The 23,396-nt window shown below is 59.6% G+C and overlaps 1 protein-coding gene across 1 annotated transcript in view; it reads left to right on the forward strand.

Annotated features, from left to right (window-relative positions):
- Nucleotides 1-19,384, forward strand: part of PNPLA7 (patatin like phospholipase domain containing 7) — a 165,306-nt gene extending 145,922 nt beyond the window's left edge. The window contains 3 exon segments of the mRNA XM_068164175.1: nt 6,036-6,120; nt 17,304-17,407; nt 18,651-19,384. Of these exon segments, the coding sequence (XP_068020276.1) occupies nt 6,036-6,120; nt 17,304-17,407; nt 18,651-18,731 (270 nt within the window). The 3' untranslated portion in view covers nt 18,732-19,384.
- Nucleotides 19,385-23,396: the final 4,012 nt, after the last annotated feature.

Raw genomic sequence — 23,396 nt, forward strand, 5'->3', positions numbered from 1 at the left:
AAATTGGCTTGTTGTCCTTCCCTTCCTCTGACTTAAACCCCAAGTGCTTCAAAGGCTTCATGTTTTAGCCACTGATTCATCTTGATGGTCTTGCAGAGAGAGAGAAATGAGCAGCAATGTTTGAAGTGGTTGGCAAATTGTATCAGAACTGTAGTGAGGCTCAGCAGGAGAGGTCACTGGAGGGGAGAAGTGACAGGCAGGATTTGCAGCTCTTCCAGAGGTTGGTGGGAGAGCACTTTGGCTGGGAGGGAGATGGCCTGAGCAAGGGCAGTGCTGCAGGGATGGACATCAGCCCAGCAAGGAGGGGTGGCTGACACCCAGCTGAGCTGTCGCCCCCAGACACCCATTTGTCACCAGAGGTGAACTCTGCAGGCTGTGAGTCACACAGGGAGGTGGAAGTGGCTCCACTGGGGTGAGCTGCATGGCACCTTGTGAAGGGAGCCAGGGGGACTAGCCCTCAGGACTTCCCATCATCAGCTGGATCCCACCCAAGCTGCCTGGCAGGATGAGTGGCTTTGGAAGGAGCACAGAGGGACTGAGCTGAGTGGGAGGGCAGCTGGTGAACCAAGGAGCCTGAGGAGCCCCAGGACTCAGCAGCTTCTTCTTGCTGGGAAGATGTCCTGGACATCAGCCTGGTCCCATTCTGCCTCTGACAGCCTGTGCTGACTGGGTGTAAGCTGGAGTGTGCTTGGGTTTGTGTGTGAGCAGTCATAAGGAGGAGGCAAGGAAGAGGCAGCTCTGGGGGGGTCCAGAGAAGGGCAAGAAAGCTGGGGAGGGGTCTGGAGCACAGCCCTGTGAGGAGAGGCTGAGGGAGCTGGGGTTGCTTAGCCTGGAGAAGAGGAGGCTCAGGGGAGACCTTCTTGCTCTCTCCAACTCCCTGCAGGGAGGTTGTAGCCAGGTGGGGGTTGGTCTCTTCTCCCAGGCAAGCACCACCAGAACAAGAGGACACAGTCTGACGCTGTGCCAGGGGAGGTTCAGGCTGGATGTTAGGAAGCAATTCTTCCCAGAAGGAGAGATTGGCCCTGGGAATGTGCTGCCCAGGGAGGTGGTGGAGTCCCCATCCCTGGAGGTGTTCAAGAGGGGACTGGATGTGGCACTTGGAGCCATGGTTTAGCTGTCAGGAGGTGCTGGGTAACAGGTTGGACTTGATGATCTCTGAGCTCTTTTCCATCCTTATTGATTCTATGATTCTATGATTCAGAGACTGTTCTCTGCCCTGTCTCAACCTCTGGCTTTATCCCCAGCTGCTGAGAGTTCCAACACCTTCCCTGCTGCAACCAGTGCTGCTTTGGAAGACTTCCTTTAAATTGCCCTTTCTGGGATGCAGGAACCCAGGCTGATGCTGCAGCTGGGTGGTGATCTTCCAGCTGTGCTGCTGAGCATTTATCACAGCCTTTCACCATCCTTCAGCTGCCCAGGAGATCAGATATGTCACAGGCTCTGTGCAGGCAGAGCCTGGCACTGCACTGCTGGGTAGGCACCTCACACCAGGGCAGGAAGTGCTGAGGCACCAGGAGCAAGGAAATCCTGGGCTCAGGAGAGTGGCTCAGCAAACTGCCCAGGTTAGAGGCCTGCAGCAGAGATGGGGAGGGACCCTCATCAGGGGTGGAGTGACAGGACAAGGGGTAATGGTTTGAAACTGTCAGAGAGGAGATCCAGATGAGACATTAGGAGGAAATTCTTCCCCCTGAGGGTGGTGAGGCACAGGAACAGGCTGGCCAGAGAAGCTGTGGATGTCCCCTCCCTGGAAGTGTTCAAGGCCAGGCTGGCTGAGGCCTTGAGCAGCCTGGGCTGGTGGGAGGTGTCTGCTGCCTGTGATGGGGGAGGGTTGGAACCAGATGACCTTCAAAGGCCCTTCCAACCCAACCCAGCCTGTGACTATGGAGCAGGAGCCATCAGCTTTGGGCATTCCCCCAGCCTGACAGAGGCTCAGCTCCAGGCTGCACACCCAAGAAGCTCAGAGGTCTTTTGCCCAGAGAGCATTGGAGCCCAGTCAGCAGCCAGGAGCCTTCTCATCTGCCCTTCCTTTCAGTGCCCAAGAAGCTCAGAGGTCTCTTGCTCTTGCCCTGAGAGCATTGGAGCCCAGTCAGCAGCCAGGAGCCTTCTCATCTGCCCTTCCTTTCAGTGCCCAAGAAGCTCAGGGGTCTTTGCTCTTGCCCTGAGAGCTCTGGAGCCCAGTCAGCAGCATCCAGGAGCCTTCTCATCTGCCCTTCCTTTCAGTGCCCAAGAAGCTCAGGGGTCTTTGCTCTTGCCCTGAGAGCTCTGGAGCCCAGTCAGCAGCCAGGAGCCTTCTCATCTGCCCTTCCTTTCAGTGCCCAAGAAGCTCAGAGGTCTCTTGCTCTTGCCCTGAGAGCTCTGGAGCCCAGTCAGCAGCATCCAGGAGCCTTCTCATCTGCCCTTCCTTTCAGTCCATTTCTTTCTACACCATCACCACCTGGGTGTTGGTTGGGTCTGGGTTGTTTTCCCCCCTTAGTCCATTAGAGACACTTAAGTCCTTTAGCTCTGCTGTCTTCCAGGGGTACCAGCTGATACTTTTAACTCTCCTCTCCTTAGTGCAGGGCTTGCTGCTCCACCTTTCAGCTCTTCAGCTGTTTCTGAGCAGGCTGAGCTCGCTCTCTTCTCATCTCCTCTCCACGTCCTCAGCAGTGAATTGTTTTTGCTTCAACCTCCAGATATTTAACCATTTAGCTTTGTTTCCTTTGCTTTCTCCATTCAATCACTCTTTGTCCTGTCTCCAAAATGCAAATGCTAAGGACACAGGCAGCAGGAACCTGACAGCAGCCTCCCTTGCACAGCCATTCCTCTTCCAGGGCAGCGTGGAGCAGCTAATTGCATCTCCCCGGGGGCAAAGTTTTGTCTGCTGGAGTGTTAAGAGTCAAAGCTAAATATAAGCCAGCAGACTGCAACAGTCACTTGGCCTTCTGCTCTCATTTGTGTAATGAAGATGGCTGGAGCACCTCTTCCATGAAGACAGATTGAAAGAGCTGGGGCTCTTCAGTGTGCAGAAGAGAAGGCTGCAAGGAGACCTTTGTGTGGCCTTCCAGTGTCTGCAGGGGGCTCCAGGAAAGCTGGGGAGGGACTTGTGAGGGTGTCAGGGAGGGATAGGGCTGGGGGGATGGAGCAAAACTAGAAATGGGGAGATTGAGATTGGATGTCAGGAAGAAGTTGTTCCCCATGAGGGTGGTGAGAGCCTGGCACAGGCTGCCCAGGGAGGTGGTGGAAGCCTCCTGCCTGGAGGTGTTTGCAGCCAGGCTGGAGGTGGCTGTGAGCAACCTGCTTTACAGAATACAGAATTAACCAGGTTGGAAAAGACCTCAGAGATCATCAAGTCCAACCTCTCACCCAACACCTCCTGACAGCTAAACCATGGCACCAAGGGCCTCATCCAGGCTCTTATTAAACACCTCCAGGGATGGGGACTCCACCACCTCCCTGGGCAGCACATTCCCATGGCCAAGCTCTCTTGCTGGGAAGAACTTTCTCCTCACCTCCAGCCTAAACCTCCCCTGGCACAGCTTGAGACTGTGTCCTCTTGTTCTGGGGCTGCTTGCCTGGGAGAAGAGACCAACCCCCACCTGGCTCCAACCTCCTTGCAGGGAGTTGCAGAGAGCAAGAAGGTCTCCCCTGAGCCTCCTCTTCTGCAGGCTAAGCAACCCCAGCTCCCTCAGCCTCTCCTCACAGGGCTGTGCTCCAGACCCCTCCCCAGCATTGTTGCCCTTCTCAGGACACCAGAGCTGGAGGCAGGATTGGAGGTGAGGTCTCAGCAGAGCACAGCCAAGGGGCAGAATCCCCTCTGCTGCCCTGCTGCCCACCCTGCTCTGGCTGCAGCCAGCACACAGCTGCCTGAGGGCTGCAGGAGGCACTGCTGGCTCCTGGGGAGCTGCTCAGCACCCAGCACCCCCAAGGCTTTTTCTTCAGGGCTGCTCTCAACCCCCTCTGCACCCAGCCTGGATTTGTGCCTGGGCTTGGCCCAACTCTGATGCAGAACCTTGTCCTGTGTCTGCTGGGCAGAGCTTGCCCTTCCCCCTTGCTTTGTCCTGTGGCACCAATCAAGGTGCAGAAGCTTTTTGCTGTCCTGGGCAGCAGCTCCCTCCAGCACTTCCCTGGGACCATTCAGGTCAGATGTGCAAAATGAGCCTGGGCTGAGCCACCCTTCCTGACTGTCCCTTAATCACAGAACCACCAAGGTTGGAAGAGACCTCAAAGCTCATCAAGTCCAACCTGTCACCACTGGCCCCGTGACTCAGCCATGGTCAGCCTGAGCTGCTGAGCTTCCAGCCCTCAGTGTGTTTTGCAGTGTGTGTGTCCTGGGGCTGGTTTGTTCCACACAGGCGTTTTTGCCTTCCCTCTGGGCTTCTCTCCTTCCACTGCTCCCCACCAGCTGTTTGTCCTGGATCTGCACCTTGCTGTAGCTGTGCTGAATGACATCAAAAGTTAGTTACAGATGAAAGGTCAACTGAGAGCAGCCTGCTGCAGCTGTAATGGGCTTCTGCTGGGACCCCACAGGGCTTGTATGATTCACACAGTGTCACTGCTCCTGCCAGGAGAGCAAAGAGCTCCTCTGGAAGCACGTGGCCAGGTCTGGGCTGTTGGGAGGATCACAGCAAGTCCCAGTGCTGATAACCTGGCCCCTGCCAGCTCCTCCCCAGCCCTCTCCTCTGGGGGTGTTCCACCTGGTGACCTTATGCCTGGCCCCAAGGAGGCAGGTCAGGATGCTCAGGGCATGGCACGTGGGAAGACCAAACCGGTCCTGAAATGCCAGGGCTGGGTTTTAGTAGAGGAGAAAGTGGAGCAGGCAACTCTCAAAATAGAGAGCACTCAACCCACAGCTTGGCTGAGGTGGAGCAAAAATAGAAAGGGTTCATTGAAAAGAGGAAGTGCAGTGGGAAATACTTCTCCCTGCCTGCAGACCACGTGCCTCAGGCTCTTGCTGGCTGCAGCACCTCCAGCTCCATGGCTTGCTGGGTGGGTCCAGGCCACCCCAATGCCTGGGCTGCTGCCTCTGGGCCATGCAGCCTCCCATGGCATCACTCTGCAGGCTCAGGGCTGGGCCATGTGCTGTGTCCCACCTGGGCACTGGCACCCACGGGAAGCTAAAAGGCTCCCTGGGGGCACCTGGCCCAGCTGGGCCCTCCTGTGTAGTAGCAGTGATGGAGAACCAACAGGTCAGGGAGTGATGGAGAACCAACAAGTCAATGAGTGATAGAGAATGAGTCAAGGAGTGATGGAGGACCAACAACTCAATGAGTGATGGAGAACCAACAGGTCAATGAGTGATGGAAAATGAGTCAATGAGTGATGGAGAACCAACAGGTCAATGAGTGATGGAAAATGAGTCAATGAGTGATGGAGAACCAACAGGTCAATGAGTGATGGAGAATGAGTCAATGAGTGATGGAGAACCAACAGGTCAATGAGTGATAGAGAATGAGTCAATGAGTGATGGAGAGCCAATAACTCAATGAGTGATGGAGAATAGGTCAATGAGTGATGGAGAATGAGTCAATGAGTGATGGAGAACCAACAGGTCAGGGAGTGATGGAGAATGAGTCAATGAATGATGGAGAACCAACAGGTCAATGAGTGATGGAGAATGAGTCAGGGAGTGATGGAGAATGAGTCAATGAGTGATGGAGAACCAACAGGTCAATGAGTGATGGAGAATGAGTCAGTGAGTGATGGAGAATGAATGTGTCAGTGAGTGATGGAGAACCACCAAGTCCTCTGTCTGTCATGGAGTCCAGACCCACTGGCTGTCCTCTCTGTGGTCTTTCCCATTGTGTGCTAAATCAGTTGCATGGATGGAGAAGGAGCAGTCAGAGGCTGCCTCAGTGTTTGCCCTGGGCAGTCCCATGGCTGCCCCCAGCCCTGCAGCAGGAACTGCTCCCTGCTGAGGAAGGGCTCCGGCGGGGGCAGCTGTGCAGAGCTGCTGTGCCTGCAGCTGCCTCTGCCCAGCACCAGCTTTATGCAGTCTTGACTTGTTTGGAGTCTGGTGCCTGGCTGTTAACACCCCCCCTGCTTCTCCTGTGTTGCAGAACCTGACCTGCCCCACCACCTCCTTCACAGACCTGGCAGAAATCGTGTCCAGGATCGAGCCGGTGAAGGCCGCGGTGGCAGACGGTGAGTGTGGGACCCGGCCGGGGCGCTGCTCACCCCTCCTGTGCCCCCTCCCACTGCTGCCTTGCAGCACCTCCTGCTCCAGGCTGGGAGGCTTCAGGGCTGCCTGCCTGCTCTGGTGTCTGCTGAGCAAAGCTGGCAGCTGTGGGCTGTGTCCTGGCTTCATCCAGAGCCTCTGCCTGCAGCTGGCCCTGAGCCTGTCCCAGCCACATCCTCTGTGTGTTCCTCTCCTGCTGCATGCCCAGGAGAGGCTGGGAGCTGGGAGGTCTTGCCATGGCTTCACAGATTGCACTGGGTTGGAAGGGAGCCTCAAAGGTCTTGTCCAGCCCCCCTGCAGGCAGCAGGGACACCCTCAACTAGATCAGGCTGCCCAGGGCCACATTAAGTCTGATCTTGAATGTCTGCAGGGATGAGGCCTCAACCACCTCCCTGGGCAGCCTGTGCCAGGCTCTCCCCAGCCTCACTGTGCAGAACTTCCTCCTGATGTCCAACCTAACTCTGCCCTGCTCCAGTTTCAAACCATTGCCTCTCATCCTATCCCCACAGCCCTTCTGAACAGTCCCTCCCCAGCCTGCATGCAGGTCCCCTTCAGACATTGAAATGCAGCTCTGAGGTCTCCCTGGAGCCTTCCCTTCTCCAGGCTGAACAGCCCCAGCTCTCAGGCTGTCTTCATAGGAGAGCTTTCCTGGTGGGACTAAGCCCTGCTCAAGTTGGCCGCCTCTGAGCAGAACACCACCTGTGGCACCTCCTGCAAGGAGCAGCTCTCATCCCCCACCTGCTGCCCCATGTCCTTTGTGGTGCCTTTGCTCCCTGGTCCATGTCCTTCTGAGATGGGAAGAGGTTGATTTAAACCCTAAAAGGGAGGATTTGGTTTTTTCCCCTGCTGTCAAGAGTAGGCTCTGGGGTGAGTCACTGGTGTGCAGTCCTGCTGCTGGGAGCACTGCTGAGCTCATGAGACACTCCAGGAGCTTTGCTCCTGCATTGTGCTCCAGCAGCTTGAGTGCCCCATGCCCCAGCCAGGGCTGTCACCAGAGTCCCACAGCATGGTCAGAGCTTTGTGTGCTGCTTCACCAGGCCTGGAGCTCCTTCTAGACAGGTTTGTCCCCTCCTCCTGATCCTTGTTCCTTCAGAGGCAAGTCTAAAGTTAGCAGTCCTCCCATCTGTGGCTGTTGGGAGAGGTGTCCCTGTGGTAGTTTGAAATGCTAATTGCAATCATATGGCTGCTGAAGAAATATTAATCAAATGTGGTTAAAAGAGCCACTGTGAGTAAGAGCAGAGAGCCAGAGAATGGGCTGGGTTGGAAGGGATCTTAAAGATCATCCAGTACCATGGCAGGGACACCTCCCACCAGCCCAGGGTGCTCCAGGCCTCATCCAGTCTGGCCTTCAGCACCTCCAGGCAGGAGGCAGCCACAGCCTCCCTGGGCAACCTGTGCCAGAGTCTCCCCAATGGAAAGCTATGGGGCCAGGCTGGGAGAGTTGGGGCTGTGCAGCCTGGAGAAGAGAAGGCTCCAGAGAGACCTCAGAGCAGCCTTCCAGTACCTGAAGGGCTCCAGGAGAGCTGGGGAGGGACTTTGGATCAGGGCTGGGAGTGCCAGGATGAGGAACAATGGCTTTGAGCTGGGAGAGGGGAGACTGAGAGTGGAGAGGAGGAAGAAATTGTTGAGAGTGAGGCTGGGGAGACTCTGGCACAGGCTGCCCAGGGAGGCTGTGGCTGCCTCCTGCCTGGAGGTGTTCAGGGCCAGGCTGGATGAGGCCTTGAGCAAGCTGGGCTGGGGGGAGGTGTCCCTGCCCATGGCAGGGGGTTGGAGCTGGATGAGCTTTAAAGTCCCTTCCAACCCAACCCATTCTGTGAGTCTATGACTCTGTAAGGAGGTTCTGAGGCCCAGCCTTGCTCAGGCTGATTTCCCACAGCAGCTTTCCCATCTCACTGCTCAGGGCCAGCCCCAGGCCAGCCCCATGGTGTGTAGCTCTGCAGCTGCATGTGGTGGCTGCAGGGGATGGAGGCAGGCAGCAGAGCAGTTGAGCAGCAGTCCCTTGGATGGAAAGAGAGATGTTGATGGTGGTGCCAAGTGCCTGGGTCTGCAGCACAGCTTGAAGCAGGCAGGGTCCCAACACCTCTCAGGGGATACAATTAGCAGGCAGCAGGTCACCCTCTGCATCCTGCCTGCTTCAGAAGTGCTTTCATCAAGAAGCAGAAATGCCCCTGGGGCTGGGAGGAGCTGGCACAGGCCCTGCTTTCCATGGCAGCCTGCCAGTGTCCCCTGCAAGGGGAAGCCCTCAGCAGCCATCCCCTCCACCTGCCCCTGCCTGCAGAGAGCAGGCAGAGGGGAGAGCAGTGCTGGAAGCTGCAGAGCCTCGAAGCATCTCTCTGGCATCAGAGAGAGTCCTTCCTGTGGGAACCTGCCCTGCCCCTCACACCTTGCTGTGGCCTTGTCTGCTCTTCAGGGGCTCAGTGGTGCTGGTTGGGTGTTGGTGCTGAGCAGGGCAGGAGCCCTTGGTCCTGGCTTGATGCTTCTGGGAGTGTCTGCAGGGTAAAGAAGAGGTCACCCCATGAGCTCCAGGGGCTCAGCATCCAGCAGGAGATGATGTGGCACTGGGCAGGCCACAGCTCAAATACTGGGTTCAGTTTTGGGTCCCTCACTCCAAGAAGGACATTGAGGAGCTGGAGCAGGTCCAGAGAAGGGCAACCAAGCTGGGAAAGGGTCTGGAGAACAGGGCTGGGGAGGAGCAGCTGAGGGAGCTGGGGGTGTTCAGCCTGGAGAAGAGGAGGCTGAGGGAGACCTCATTGCTCTCTGCAGCTCCCTGAGAGGAGGCTGGAGCCAGGTAGGGCTTGGTCTCTTATCCCTAGTCTCAAGTGATAGGAGAGGAAATGGCCTTGAATTATGCCAGGGGAGGGTTAGGAGGGCTCAGTGCCTGCTGAGGGCTGAGTGATTGCTGAGGGCTCAGTGATTGCTGAGGGCTGAGTGATTGCTGAGGGCTCAGTGATTGCTGAGGGCTGAGTGCCTGCTGAGGGCTGAGTGCCTGCTGAGGGCTCAGTGCCTGCTGAGGGCTCAGTGCCTGCTGAGGGCTGAGTGATTGCTGAGGGCTCAGTGATTGCTGAGGGCTGAGTGCCTGCTGAGGGCTGAGTGCCTGCTGAGGGCTCAGTGCCTGCTGAGGGCTCAGTGATTGCTGAGGGCTCAGTGCCTGCTGAGGGCTCAGTGCCTGCTGAGGGCTGAGTGATTGCTGAGGGCTCAGTGATTGCTGAGGGCTGAGTGCCTGCTGAGGGCTGAGTGCCTGCTGAGGGCTGAGTGCCTGCTGAGGGCTCAGTGATTGCTGAGGGCTCAGTGATTGCTGAGGGCTGAGTGCCTGCTGAGGGCTGAGTGCCTGCTGAGGGCTCAGTGATTGCTGAGGGCTCAGTGATTGCTGAGGGCTGAGTGCCTGCTGAGGGCTCAGTGCCTGCTGAGGGCTCAGTGCCTGCTGAGGGCTCAGTGATTGCTGAGGGCTGAGTGATTGCTGAGGGCTGAGTGCCTGCTGAGGGCTCAGTGCCTGCTGAGGGCTGAGTGCCTGCTGAGGGCTCAGTGATTGCTGAGGGCTGAGTGCCTGCTGAGGGCTCAGTGATTGCTGAGGGCTGAGTGATTGCTGAGGGCTCAGTGCCTGCTGAGGGCTCAGTGATTGCTGAGGGCTGAGTGATTGCTGAGGGCTCAGTGCCTGCTGAGGGCTCAGTGCCTGCTGAGGGCTCAGTGATTGCTGAGGGCTCAGTGATTGCTGAGGGCTCAGTGCCTGCTGAGGGCTGAGTGCCTGCTGAGGGCTCAGTGATTGCTGAGGGCTCAGTGCCTGCTGAGGGCTCAGTGCCTGCTGAGGGCTCAGTGATTGCTGAGGGCTGAGTGCCTGCTGAGGGCTCAGTGCCTGCTGAGGGCTCAGTGATTGCTGAGGGCTCAGTGATTGCTGAGGGCTCAGTGCCTGCTGAGGGCTCAGTGCCTGCTGAGGGCTCAGTGATTGCTGAGGGCTCAGTGCCTGCTGAGGGCTCAGTGCCTGCTGAGGGCTCAGTGATTGCTGAGGGCTCAGTGATTGCTGAGGGCTCAGTGCCTGCTGAGGGCTCAGTGCCTGCTGAGGGCTCAGTGATTGCTGAGGGCTGAGTGCCTGCTGAGGGCTCAGTGCCTGCTGAGGGCTCAGTGATTGCTGAGGGCTGAGTGCCTGCTGAGGGCTCAGTGATTGCTGAGGGCTGAGTGATTGCTGAGGGCTCAGTGCCTGCTGAGGGCTCAGTGCCTGCTGAGGGCTCAGTGATTGCTGAGGGCTCAGTGCCTGCTGAGGGCTCAGTGATTGCTGAGGGCTGAGTGCCTGCTGAGGGCTCAGTGCCTGCTGAAGGCTCAGTGCCTGCTGAGGGCTCAGTGCCTGCTGAGGGCTCAGTGATTGCTGAGGGCTCAGTGATTGCTGAGGGCTGAGTGCCTGCTGAGGGCTCAGTGATTGCTGAGGGCTCAGTGCCTGCTGAGGGCTCAGTGCCTGCTGAGGGCTCAGTGATTGCTGAGGGCTGAGTGCCTGCTGAGGGCTGAGTGATTGCTGAGGGCTCAGTGATTGCTGAGGGCTCAGTGATTGCTGAGGGCTGAGTGATTGCTGAGGGCTCAGTGATTGCTGAGGGCTCAGTGATTGCTGAGGGCTGAGTGCCTGCTGAGGGCTGAGTGCCTGCTGAGGGCTGAGTGCCTGCTGAGGGCTCAGTGATTGCTGAGGGCTCAGTGATTGCTGAGGGCTGAGTGATTGCTGAGGGCTCAGTGATTGCTGAGGGCTCAGTGCCTGCTGAGGGCTGAGTGCCTGCTGAGGGCTCAGTGATTGCTGAGGGCTGAGTGATTGCTGAGGGCTCAGTGATTGCTGAGGGCTGAGTGATTGCTGAGGGCTGAGTGCCTGCTGAGGGCTCAGTGATTGCTGAGGGCTCAGTGATTGCTGAGGGCTGAGTGATTGCTGAGGGCTCAGTGCCTGCTGAGGGCTCAGTGATTGCTGAGGGCTCAGTGATTGCTGAGGGCTGAGTGATTGCTGAGGGCTCAGTGCCTGCTGAGGGCTGAGTGATTGCTGAGGGCTCAGTGATTGCTGAGGGCTGAGTGATTGCTGAGGGCTCAGTGCCTGCTGAGGGCTGAGTGATTGCTGAGGGCTCAGTGATTGCTGAGGGCTCAGTGCCTGCTGAGGGCTGAGTGATTGCTGAGGGCTCAGTGCCTGCTGAGGGCTCAGTGATTGCTGAGGGCTGAGTGATTGCTGAGGGCTCAGTGATTGCTGAGGGCTCAGTGCCTGCTGAGGGCTGAGTGCCTGCTGAGGGCTCAGTGCCTGCTGAGGGCTGAGTGATTGCTGAGGGCTCAGTGCCTGCTGAGGGCTCAGTGCCTGCTGAGGGCTCAGTGATTGCTGAGGGCTCAGTGCCTGCTGAGGGCTCAGTGCCTGCTGAGGGCTGAGTGATTGCTGAGGGCTGAGTGATTGCTGAGGGCTCAGTGATTGCTGAGGGCTCAGCTCCACTCTAACCCTGCTCTGCCTCAGCTTCAAACCATTCCCTCTTGTCCTGTCTCCAAACCCTCTTAGGAGAAGTCTCTCTGCAGCCTCCCTGGATGATCCCTTCAGGTACTGGCAGGCAGCTCTGAGCCTTCTCTTCTCCAGGCTGCACAGCCCCAGCTCCCTCAGCCTCTGCTCTCAGCAGAGCTGCTCCAGCCCTTGGATCCTTGGATCATCTCTGTGGCCTCCTCTGGCCTCACTCCAGCACTTCTCACTCTTTGTGCTGTTTGTTGCTCTTGTGCTGTGCTTTAGCAAAGGCAGTCAGGGGTGGGTTTGGTAGAAAGGAGTAGCTTTTAGTCTGAGCTGATGGTGATTCTCTGATCCACAGGGAAAATACTTCAACAGAATATTAGAGCAGATAAAAAAGAAGCCCACATGTCTTTGGTGGCAGTGCTCAGCAGTTGGTTGTAGCTGTTGTGTGGAACAGGCTGTGCTGTTGTCCTCAGCATGCAGCAGATGCTTCTGGCTGTTCCCAAGAGCAGTCCTCAATCAGGAGCCTGATTTAAAGCCCAGCCACTTCCATCCCCAGTGGTCCTGCTTCAGCAGCTCAGAGCAGCCTGGAGTTAACTCATGGAAGTGGCCAAAAAGTAGTGCCAAAGGGCAAGAAGAAACAACCTGTGCCACCCTTGTGCACTGCCTGGCACTGAGCAGCTGTGTGCCAGCAGCTGTGCCAAGGAAGGAACCTGCTTGGCTCTGCTGCCTCCATGCCTTGGTCTCATACCTGGGTGGAGTGAGGCTCTGCAGTGGCTGCTGCTGTGCTGGGAGGTGTCCTGGGGCTGGGCCTCTGCCCCAGCACACTTGGGGAGGGTTGGGTTGCTGTGAGTGAGAGTCAGTCCTGTTGGCACACCTGAGAGGCAGGATGCAGCCAGAGGGACCTCACAGAGCTGGAGGAAGCCTCTGTGCCCTTCCTGAGGTTCATCAAGGTCAGGGGCAAGGTCCTGCACGTGGAGCTGGGAAGCCCCAGGGCTGGAGAGCAGCCTTGTGCAGAAGGGCCTGGGGGTGCTGGGGGTGCAGAGCTGGACAGGAGCCAGCACCCAGCACTGCCAGCCCAGCCCCAGCCTGGCCTGGGCTGAGCCCCAGCAGTGTGGGCAGCAGGGGCAGGGAGGGGATTCTGCCCCTCTGCTGTGCTCTGCTGAGACCTCCCTGCAGTGCTGGGGCAGCTCTGGAGCCCTCAGCACAGCACAGCCAGGGAGCTGCTGGGGCAGGGCCAGAGGAGGCCACAGCAGTGCTGGCAGGGCTGGAAGCCCTCTGCTGTGAGGCCAGGCTGAGAGAGTTGGGGTTGTGCAGCCTGGAGGAGAGAAGGCTGCAGGGAGAGCTTCTGGTGGCCTTGCAGTGCTTCAGGGGCTGAGCAGAGAGCTGGGGACAGACTTTGAGCAGGGCCTGTTGGGACAGGACAGGAGGTGATGGTTTGACCTCTAAGAGAGAGATTGAGACTGGAGAGAAGGAGAAATGTTTGGCCCTGAGGGTGGTGAGAGCCTGGCTTGGGCTGCCCAGAGAGGTGGAGCTGCCCCATGGCTGGAGCCATCCCAGGGGAGGTTGGTTGGTTGCTCAGGCCTGCTCCAGCTGCAGATGTCCCTGCTGACTGCAGGGGGGTGGTGGAGGACTAGAGGACCTTTGAAGGTCCCTTCCCACCCAAACCATTCCATGGCTCTGCTGGCAGGTGGCTCTCCTGCTGTCCATTTCCCAGCCCCTGAAGTGATCTCCAGGTGCTGGAAGAGGCATTGACTCCTCACTGATGGATCTCATTGCCCAGGAGCAGGCTTCATGCTGGGGCCTGGGGATGTGTCCTGCTGCTGTGCCTCAGTCTGCACAGCTCTTGAGCTTCCCTGGGCTTCAGCCTGGGGAAGAGGAGGCTCTGGGGAGACCTAATAGCAGCCTTCCAGTACCTGAAGGGGGCTACAGGAAGGATGGAGAGAGACTGTCTGCAAAGGCCTGCAGGGACAGGACCAGGGGCAGTGGCTTCAAACTAGAGAAGGGCAGAGTGAGATTGGATGTGAGGAACAAGTTCTTTACCCTGAGGGTGGTGGAACACTGGAACAGGCTGCCCAGGGAGGTGGTTGGGGCTCCAGCCCTGGAGATATTCAAGGTGAGGCTCAGCAGGACTCTGGGCAGCCTGAGCCAGCTGGGGATGTCCCTGCTGAGTGCAGGGGGTTGGCCTGGCTGAGCTTTGGAGCTCCCTGCTGGCCTGGACCTTTCCATGACTCCCTGCATTGTGTGACTCTGCTGGGACACTGCAGGGAGCAGGGCATGGTCCCTGTGGGGAGGAGGGGAGTGTGTCACTGTCCCCAGTGGCTCATGGTCCCTGTGGGGAGCAGGGGAGTGTCAGTGTCACTGTCCCCAGTGGCTCATGGTCCCTGTGGGGAGCAGGGGAGTGTGTCACTGTCCCCAGGGGCTCATGGCCCCTGTGGGGAGCAGGGGAGTGTGCCACTGTCCCCAGTGGCTCATGGCCCCTGTGGGGAGCAGGGGAGTGTGTCACTGTCCCCAGTGGATCATGGCCCCTGTGGGGAGGAGGGGAGTGTGTCACTGTCCCCAGTGGATCATGGCCCCTGTGGGGAGCAGGGGAGTGTGTCACTGTCCCCAGGGGCTCATGGTCCCCTGTGGGGAGCAGGGGAGTGTGTCACTGTCCCCAGTGGATCATGGCCCCTGTGGGGAGGAGGGGAGTGTGTCACTGTCCCCAGTGGATCATGGCCCCTGTGGGGAGCAGGGGAGTGTGTCACTGTCCCCAGTGGATCATGGCCCCTGTGGGGAGCAGGGGAGTGTGTCACTGTCCCCAGGGGCTCATGGTCCCTGTGGGGAGCAGGGGAGTGTGTCACTGTCCCCAGGGGCTCATGGTCCCCTGTGGGGAGGAGGGGAGTGTGTCACTGTCCCCAGGGGCTCATGGTCCCCTGTGGGGAGGAGGGGAGTGTGTCACTGTCCCCAGGGGCTCATGGTCCCTGTGGGGAGGAGGGGAGTGTCAGTGTCACTGTCCCCAGTGGCTCATGGCCCCTGTGGGGAGGAGGGGAGTGTGTCACTGTCCCCAGTGGATCATGGCCCCTGTGGGGAGGAGGGGAGTGTGTCACTGTCCCCAGTGGATCATGGCCCCTGTGGGGAGCAGGGGAGTGTGTCACTGTCCCCAGTGGATCATGGCCCCTGTGGGGAGGAGGGGAGTGTGTCACTGTCCCCAGTGGCTCATGGCCCCTGTGGGGAGGAGGGGAGTGTGTCACTGTCCCCAGTGGATCATGGTCCCCTGTGGGGAGGAGGGGAGTGTGTCACTGTCCCCAGTGGCTCATGGCCCCTGTGGGGAGCAGGGGAGTGTGTCACTGTCCCCAGGGGCTCATGGTCCCTGTGGGGAGCAGGGGAGTGTGTCACTGTCCCCAGTGGATCATGGCCCCTGTGGGGAGCAGGGGAGTGTGTCACTGTCCCCAGGGGCTCATGGTCCCTGTGGGGAGCAGGGGAGTGTGTCACTGTCCCCAGGGGCTCATGGTCCCCTGTGGGGAGGAGGGGAGTGTGTCACTGTCCCCAGGGGCTCATGGTCCCCTGTGGGGAGGAGGGGAGTGTGTCACTGTCCCCAGTGGATCATGGTCCCCTGTGGGGAGGAGGGGAGTGTGTCACTGTCCCCAGTGGCTCATGGCCCCTGTGGGGAGCAGGGGAGTGTGTCACTGTCCCCAGGGGCTCATGGTCCCTGTGGGGAGCAGGGGAGTGTGTCACTGTCCCCAGTGGATCATGGCCCCTGTGGGGAGCAGGGGAGTGTGTCACTGTCCCCAGGGGCTCATGGTCCCTGTGGGGAGCAGGGGAGTGTGTCACTGTCCCCAGGGGCTCATGGTCCCCTGTGGGGAGGAGGGGAGTGTGTCACTGTCCCCAGGGGCTCATGGTCCCTGTGGGGAGCAGGGGAGTGTGTCACTGTCCCCAGGGGCTCATGGTCCCTGTGGGGAGGAGGGGAGTGTCAGTGTCACTGTCCCCAGTGGCTCATGGCCCCTGTGGGGAGGAGGGGAGTGTGTCACTGTCCCCAGTGGATCATGGCCCCTGTGGGGAGGAGGGGAGTGTGTCACTGTCCCCAGTGGATCATGGCCCCTGTGGGGAGGAGGGGAGTGTGTCACTGTCCCCAGGGGCTCATGGTCCCTGTGGGGAGGAGGGGAGTGTCAGTGTCACTGTCCCCAGTGGCTCATGGCCCCTGTGGGGAGGAGGGGAGTGTGTCACTGTCCCCAGTGGATCATGGCCCCTGTGGGGAGGAGGGGAGTGTGTCACTGTCCCCAGTGGATCATGGCCCCTGTGGGGAGCAGGGGAGTGTGTCACTGTCCCCAGTGGATCATGGTCCCCTGTGGGGAGGAGGGGAGTGTGTCACTGTCCCCAGTGGCTCATGGCCCCTGTGGGGAGGAGGGGAGTGTGTCACTGTCCCCAGTGGATCATGGTCCCCTGTGGGGAGGAGGGGAGTGTGTCACTGTCCCCAGGGGCTCATGGTCCCTGTGGGGAGCAGGGGAGTGTGTCACTGTCCCCAGTGGCTCATGGCCCCTGTGGGGAGCAGGGGAGTGTGTCACTGTCCCCAGGGGCTCATGGCCCCTGTGGGGAGCAGGGGAGTGTGTCACTGTCCCCAGGGGCTCATGGTCCCCTGTGGGGAGGAGGGGAGTGTGTCACTGTCCCCAGGGGCTCATGGCCCCTGTGGGGAGGAGGGGAGTGTCAGTGTCACTGTCCCCAGTGGCTCATGGCCCCTGTGGGGAGGAGGGGAGTGTGTCACTGTCCCCAGTGGATCATGGCCCCTGTGGGGAGGAGGGGAGTGTGTCACTGTCCCCAGTGGATCATGGCCCCTGTGGGGAGCAGGGGAGTGTGTCACTGTCCCCAGTGGATCATGGCCCCTGTGGGGAGGAGGGGAGTGTCAGTGTCACTGTCCCCAGTGGCTCATGGCCCCTGTGGGGAGGAGGGGAGTGTGTCACTGTCCCCAGTGGCTCATGGTCCCTGTGGGGAGGAGGGGAGTGTGTCACTGTCCCCAGTGGCTCATGGCCCCTGTGGGGAGCAGGGGAGTGTCAGTGTCACTGTCCCCAGTGGCTCATGGCCCCTGTGGGGAGCAGGGGAGTGTCAGTGTCACTGTCCCCAGTGGATCATGGCCCCTGTGGGGAGCAGGGGAGTGTCAGTGTCACTGTCCCCAGTGGATCATGGCCCCTGTGGGGAGCAGGGGAGTGTCAGTGTCACTGTCCCCAGTGGCTCATGGTCCCCTGTGGGGAGCAGGGGAGTGTCAGTGTCACTGTCCCCAGTGGCTCAGAGGTTGGGAGACACAGAACTGCCGCCTCCACCCCAGGAAGACCTCCCCCTGCACCTGGCAGTGCCTGTCCCCAGGGAGCCTGTGAGCAGGGTGTCTGGGGGGTTGGGTGGGTAGCTCCCAGACAGCTTCTGAAGGTGTCCTGCCTGGGCTGGACTGATGGGTGGGAGGCAGCCCCTGCTGCATGGAGGCCATTCCCCAGGGGGCATCTCCCCATTGCCAGCCTGGGGAGCTGGTGCCCACCAGAGTAACACAGGCAGAGTGCTGCCCTTGCTCTTGGGGCTCTGGAGGCCACAGTTTGTGCCTTGCCTGGCTGGAGAGCTGCTGGCAGTGAGCTGCAGAGGGCTGGCAGCAGCCCCCCTGCCCTGTGCTCAGCAGCTGGCACTCCCCTGCCAGGGCTCTCTGCCTGGGGCCATTACAGCCAGGGTTTGCCTCTCCTCTCTCCCCAGATGAGTCAGACTACCAGACCGAGTACGAGGAGGAAGTCCTGGGCAGCCAGAAGGATGATTACATTGATTTCATCAGCAGCCAGGTGGAGGAGGACTCTGACTCGGTAGGGAGTGCCCTGGGGGGGCTGCTCAGGGCTGGGGGCTGGGGCTGGGGGCTGGGGGCTGGGTGTGAGTGCTGGGGGCTGGGTGTGAGCTGCTCAGGGCTGGGGGCTGGGTGTGAGGGCTGGGGCTGGGTGTGAGGGCTGGGGCTGGGTGTGAGGGCTGGGGGCTGGGTATGGGGGCTGGGGGCTGGGTATGGGAGCTGGGTGTGAGGGCTGGGAGCTGGGTGTCAGGGCTGGGTGTGGGAGCTGGGTGTGAGTGCTGGGGGCTGGGTGTGAGGGCTGGGGGCTGGGTGTGAGGGGTGGGAGCTGGGTGAGGGGTGGGAGCTGGGTGAGGGGTGGGTGCAAGGTGGCAGGAGGGAGGCTGCTCCTGGAAGGGGCCTGCTGAGGAGACCTGTGCAGGAATGAGTTTGCTTCTGAGGCCACACAGGCAGCAGGGGAGTCCTGCTCCCCTGCTCAGCTGGGCTCTCTGTGGTGGTGCCACAGGTGGCAGAGCCTGGCCATGGTTAGGAGCTGGCCATGCTGAAGGGCCTGCTCAGCAGGTGGGGCAGGGCTGCAGAGGGCCTGGCATGAGGAGAGGCTTGGGGGAGCTGTTTGCTCCAGCTTGGAAAGCTGCTGGCAGCTGCCTGGGTGTGCAGAAGGCAGCAGAGATGCAGAGCAGAGCCAGGAGGTGCCAGCCCCGGTGTGCACTGGGGGAATAAATCCTCCCTGGGCATGGGGAAGCCTTCCCAGTAAGCCTGGCTGAGCACTGCACTGTGCAGGGAGGTGCTGGCATCTCCATCCTTCAGAAAACCAAAGAGCTGCCCTGAAGATGCAGAGCTGGCAGCAGTTAGCCCTGCTGAGGGCAGAGACTTGGCTTGTGCCCTGCAGAGGTCCCCTGCAGCCAGAGCTGTTTGAGTCTGGGGACATCAGGGTCACAGCATGAGGGAAAGCTGCACTGAGGCCAGCCAGGCTGAGAGGCAAAGCTTGGCAGGGTCATGTTCCTGCTGCTCTGCCCCAGCTGCAGTGGCTGGCAGGTGTGGAGGTGAAGCTGCAGTGTTGGGCAGCTCCTCAGTGCTTTGGGAAGGTGCCCAGCCTGGGGAACTGCCCTTGCAAGAGGCCTTCAGTGCTTGGAGTGATCCTGAAGGTCTTGCTTGCTGGGCTGGTTGCCTGTGGGGAGTGGGCAAAGAGGTGGAGGGGAAGAGGACAGAGGTGCTGCAGCTCAGAGGGGATGCTGAAGGTGTGCTCTCTTGCCTCTCTGTTCTCCCAGGATGAAGACATGCAGCTGAGGAAGCGCAGGAACCTCCCCAAGGCAGAGGCCCAGGCCAGCAGCACAGGGGAGCCAGGCTAGGCTCAGCAGATCCAGGCTAGGCTCAGCAGATGCAGCCTGGCTGGCTGAGAGCTCAGCCCCTCGGTGCTGACAGCAGCCAGCTCTCTTTGTTGAGTGTTGAACCAAACCACATGGCAGTGGAGCAAGCCTTGGTCCTTCTGCAGACGGCCTAGGGGGCACTCAGCTGCCAGCAGCAAGCACAGCTCTGTGCCCAAGCCCCTTTGCACCTCCTCTGCAGGGGGCTGATTTGTGCCACGCTGCCTCCTGCAGCTGCCACTGGCCCAGGGGACAGTGCTGGGGACCTGCAGTGAGACTCTGCTGGAGCTCTGCTGCCAGGGGCTCTGGTTTGCTGTGAAGGCCAGAGGGACCTTCTCCTGCCACAAAGGGCTCTGTGCTGGCAGCTGCCTTTCCTTCCCAGCCATCAGGTAACTCTCTGATTAACTCCTCAGTGGCTTTCAGCCTCCTGCTCGTGAGCAGGGCTCTGGCAGGAGCAGCTCTGCACACCCTGCACTTGAAACCTAAGCCTAAGCCATGGACTGTGTGACCACTAGCCCTGGAGCCTGTCTCCTCAAGCCACCAGCAGAACATTCACTGATGGGTCATGGAGCTCTGGGCGACTCTGGGATCACTCCTTGGCTGTGTTTGCCCTGTGAAATAAAAGTTCTTCTGCTGGACTGCAGAGCCCTGAGTGGTGCTTGGTGTTGGGCCAGCAGCTGAGAGCCCAGCTCACCTCTGCTTGTGCCACTTAGATGGAGACCTGGTGGAGAGGGTCCAGAGGAGGCCACAAAGGTGATCAGAGGGCTGGAGAACCTCCCCTGTGGGGACAGGCTGGGAGAGTTGGGGCTGTTCAGCCTGGAGAAGGCTCCAGTGAGACCTCAGAGATGCATTTCGATACCTGAGTGGGCCCTAGAGGAGAGCTGGGGAGGGACTGTTCAGGAGGGCTGTGGGGATAGGATGAGAGACAATGGTTTGAAACTGGAGCAGGGCAGAGTTAGGTTGGACACCAGGAGGAAGTTCTGCACAGTGAGGCTGGGGAGAGCCTGGCACAGGCTGCCCAGGGAGGTGGTTGTCCCTCAAGACATTTAAGATCAGGCTTGCTGTAGCCCTGGGCAGCCTGCTCTAGCTGGAGCTGTCCCTGCTGCCTGCAGGGGGTTGGACAAGATGAGCTTCGAAGCTCCCTTCCAACCTGCTGCATTCTGTGACCTGCAACGAGGTCACAAGGAGGTCTCAAAGAGGTTTCCAGTTCCCAAGCCCAGCAGGAGTCACTTGGTGTGGGGTCAAGCACTGGAGAAGAAGCTACCATGCTCGTGCCCCCCAGGGGCTGCAGCAGTGGAGCTGAGCTGTGCCCAGCAGTGCCCTGGTGCTGCTCTTCTCCTCACAGCTCTCCTGGCTGCTAGCTCTGCTGGGCTGCCTCAGCAGCTGCTCTGGGGGTGAGCCTGCTGGAAACTGCTGCTCAGCACCAGCTCCAGGTGCTGTTGCCTGGAGGGGGTTTGTCATCCAAGCAGAGCATTGAAGCTGCTCCTCAGAGGTGCTTCCTTTGCTGAGCTCCCCTGGCCCTCTGATGTGAGGTGTGCCAGGAGCCAGTGGTGATGCCTCCAGGCATGACCAGAGCTGAGCAGCACAATTCTGAGGCCAGAGATGTGTTTGATGGCAGCACTGAGGGCTGTGGTGGCTGTAAGTGTGAGGTGTGACCTGTGCCTGCCTTTGTGTCCTCTCCCATGGACTCCCCATGGCACAGGGCTCTCCTCCACCTGCCCTGCACTGTGTTCTCCTCCACTGTGGCCATGGATGTGCAGCCCTCACCCAGGGAGCCAAATGATGCTTTCCAGTGTCAGAGCCTCAGGCCAGAGCTCATCCACAGCAGGAAGCTGAATGAATTTGGCCCTGCCTGGAGTGAGCAAACAGCTGCTGAGACCTGAAGGTTTCATCTGAGGTGAAGAGGACACAGAGCTTGTTCCCACAACAAGCCTGGCAGCCAACCAACACCGAAGATGAGGGAGCAGGATCAGAAGGAGGGCTTGAGGAAGCATGACTGAGTGGTAGCTGTGCTGGGAAAGGTTCTCCTCAAGGCCTTCCACTTGACAGATCTGATGGTTGCCAACTGCTGGCAGTAAAACCTTCTTTAAGCTTTCAGCAACAGCTCCCAGTGATGGATGGGTCGAGCACTGCTGGGTGGCCTGGGCTGAGCCACTCCAAGCAGCCAGTGTGGAGAAGCAGGGTGAGAAACACCCATGGGCACAGCCTGTGCTGCCCAAGGGCTCTGCCAGTGACCATGGCTGCTGCACTGAGGGGACAGGAGTGCCCTGAGCCTCTGATTTGGAGAGAGGAAGCCATGGAGGCTATGTCCTTCTTGTGCTGGGGGCCCCAGAGCTGGACACAGCACTGCAGGTGAGGTCTCCTCAGAACAGAGCAGAGCAGAGCAGAGGGGCAGGATCCTCTCTCTCCATCTCTGGCTGAGCTGCTTTGGATGCAGCCCAGGCTATTATTGGGCTGAGAAAGGAGCTGGGAGCTGGCAGAGCATCCATGCCTGCAGCTGCATCCCACACCTGGGAGCTGCCTGAGGAAACAGGCCTGGGGCCCAGCTGCCTTTGGCTCTGGTCAATGTCAGTGTGTCCAGCTGGGGACAGCTGTTCTGGGCAAGTCAGCTCTGCCAAAGGCACTGCCCTCACTGAGAGCTGGCACTGGCAAAAGCAATGAAGGCCTTTGCCAGCTGCTTAAACAGTAATAAACACCAGCAGCAGCAGCAAAGCTGTGAAGGGAAGGCTGCCCACAGTGGCTTTGAGGTGCACCCTGCTGTTCCAGACCACAAAGCTAAACGATGCTGGGTCAGGCTTGTTCCTGGAGACACTGCAGGAGCAGCCCTGAGCAGCATTCCCAGCACTGGGACTGCACCTGGGGCTCAGTTTCCTGAGCTGCAGCTCCACAGAGGTGGTTGGCAGAGCTGCCCCTCAGGGCTCTCTGCTGCAGCCAGCAGCAGCAGGGATGGCTCTTAATTAAGCCTCAGCCTGTCGGGAGTTATGGACAGCAATGACCTCCCCCCAGGAAGCAGCTGAGCTCCAGCTCTGCAGAGGCTTCTCTCTGAGGAGTGACACTTTGCTGGGTAAAAGACAGGCTGATGGTTGGGCCCAGAGAGTGCTGGGGAGTGGGGCTACAGCCAGCTGGAGCCCAGTCACAAGTGGTGTTCCTCAGGCCCCAGCACTGGGGCCAGTTCTCTTTGACCTCTCTACCAGTGGTCTGGATGAGGGGGGTGAGTGCAGCCTGAGTCAGTTTGCAGAGGACACTGAGTTGGGTGACAGCATTGGTCTGCTGGAGGGTAAGGAGGCTCTGCAGAGGGACCTGGCCAGGCTGGATTAATGGCCTGGGGTCAATGGGATGAAGTTCAACAAGGCCAAGTGCCAGGTCCTGCATTTGGGTCACAACTATCCCATGAAGGCTCCAAGCCTGAGGCACAGTGGCTGGAAAGTGCCCAGCAGAAAAGGACCTGGGGGTGCTGGTTGACAGTGGCTGAAGATGAGCCTGGGGGTGCCCAGGTGGCCAAGGAGGCCACCAGCAGCCTGGCCTGGATCAGCAGTATGTGACCAGAAGGAGCAGGGCAGGGATCATCCTGTGCTCAGCACTGGTGAGGCCACACCTCATATCCTGGGGTCAGTTTTGGGCTCTCACTCCAAGAACATTGAGGACTGGAGCAGGTCCAGAGAAGGGCAACCAAGCTGGGGAAGGGTCTGAAGAACAGGGTTGGGGAGGAGCAGCTGAGGGAGCTGGGGGTGTTTGGTCTGGAGAAGAGGAGGCTGAGAGAGACCTCATTGCTCTCTGCAGCTCCCTGAGAGGAGGTAGGAGCCAGGTGGGGGTTGGTGTCTGCTCCTTCTACCAGGTGATAGGAGAGGAAATGGCCTGGAATTGTGCCAGGGGAGGGTTGGGTTGGAGATCAGGAACAATTTGCTTGCTGCAAGAGTGGTCAGGGATTGGCAGAGGCTGCCCAGGGAGGTGGTGGAGTCCCCATCCCCAGAGGTGTTCATGAAACCTGGGGGCATGGCTTAGTGGCCATGGTGGGGTTGGGTTGGTGTTGGACTGGGTGATCTCAGAGGCCTTTGCCAACCCAAAGAGCTCTGTGGTTCTGTGATCTTGCAGGGCTGCTGCTGAGGCTGCCCAGCAGCTTGCAGAGCTGCCCAGCTGCTGGCTCTCACCCGTCTGCTGCTGCCCACTGCAGCACAGCCAGGCAGCGATGGCTCTGGTCCCCCATGACCTCAATACAGCTTTGTGCTGAGCCTAAGCCCCTGGATGGCACAGGACACTGCAGCACCAGGCAGGAGCTGGTACCAGATGAGGTTCAAATGCCATCAGTGCTGCTAGAAATACTTCTTGGCAGCTGTGGCTCTGGCAGGGAGGGCAGGCTGGGCAGTGCCCGCGGGCGGCGCGCCGGCAGCTCCGCACTACAGCACTCCTGGGGGCTCTGAGCTGGGAGTTGAAAGAACACCAAATGGGCATTAATTTTAAATGCACCATAAATGACACAGTTTTGCCTTGAAGAAGGAACATTAGATGTGATGCACAGCCCTGCAGGAACGTGTTGACTCAGGCTGGTGCCTCGCTCCAGCAGCTCTGACCTGCCCCTGTGTGCTGGGGCAGCAGGGCTGAGCTTTGTGCTGTGCCTGCTTGAGCGCCTGGCTGCTGCTGGGCCAGGAGGGG

This window comes from Melanerpes formicivorus, unplaced genomic scaffold, assembly GCF_026170545.1.
Source record: "Melanerpes formicivorus ecotype bairdi unplaced genomic scaffold, bMelFor1.0.p_v2 SCAF_77, whole genome shotgun sequence".
NCBI lineage: Eukaryota > Metazoa > Chordata > Aves > Piciformes > Picidae > Melanerpes > Melanerpes formicivorus.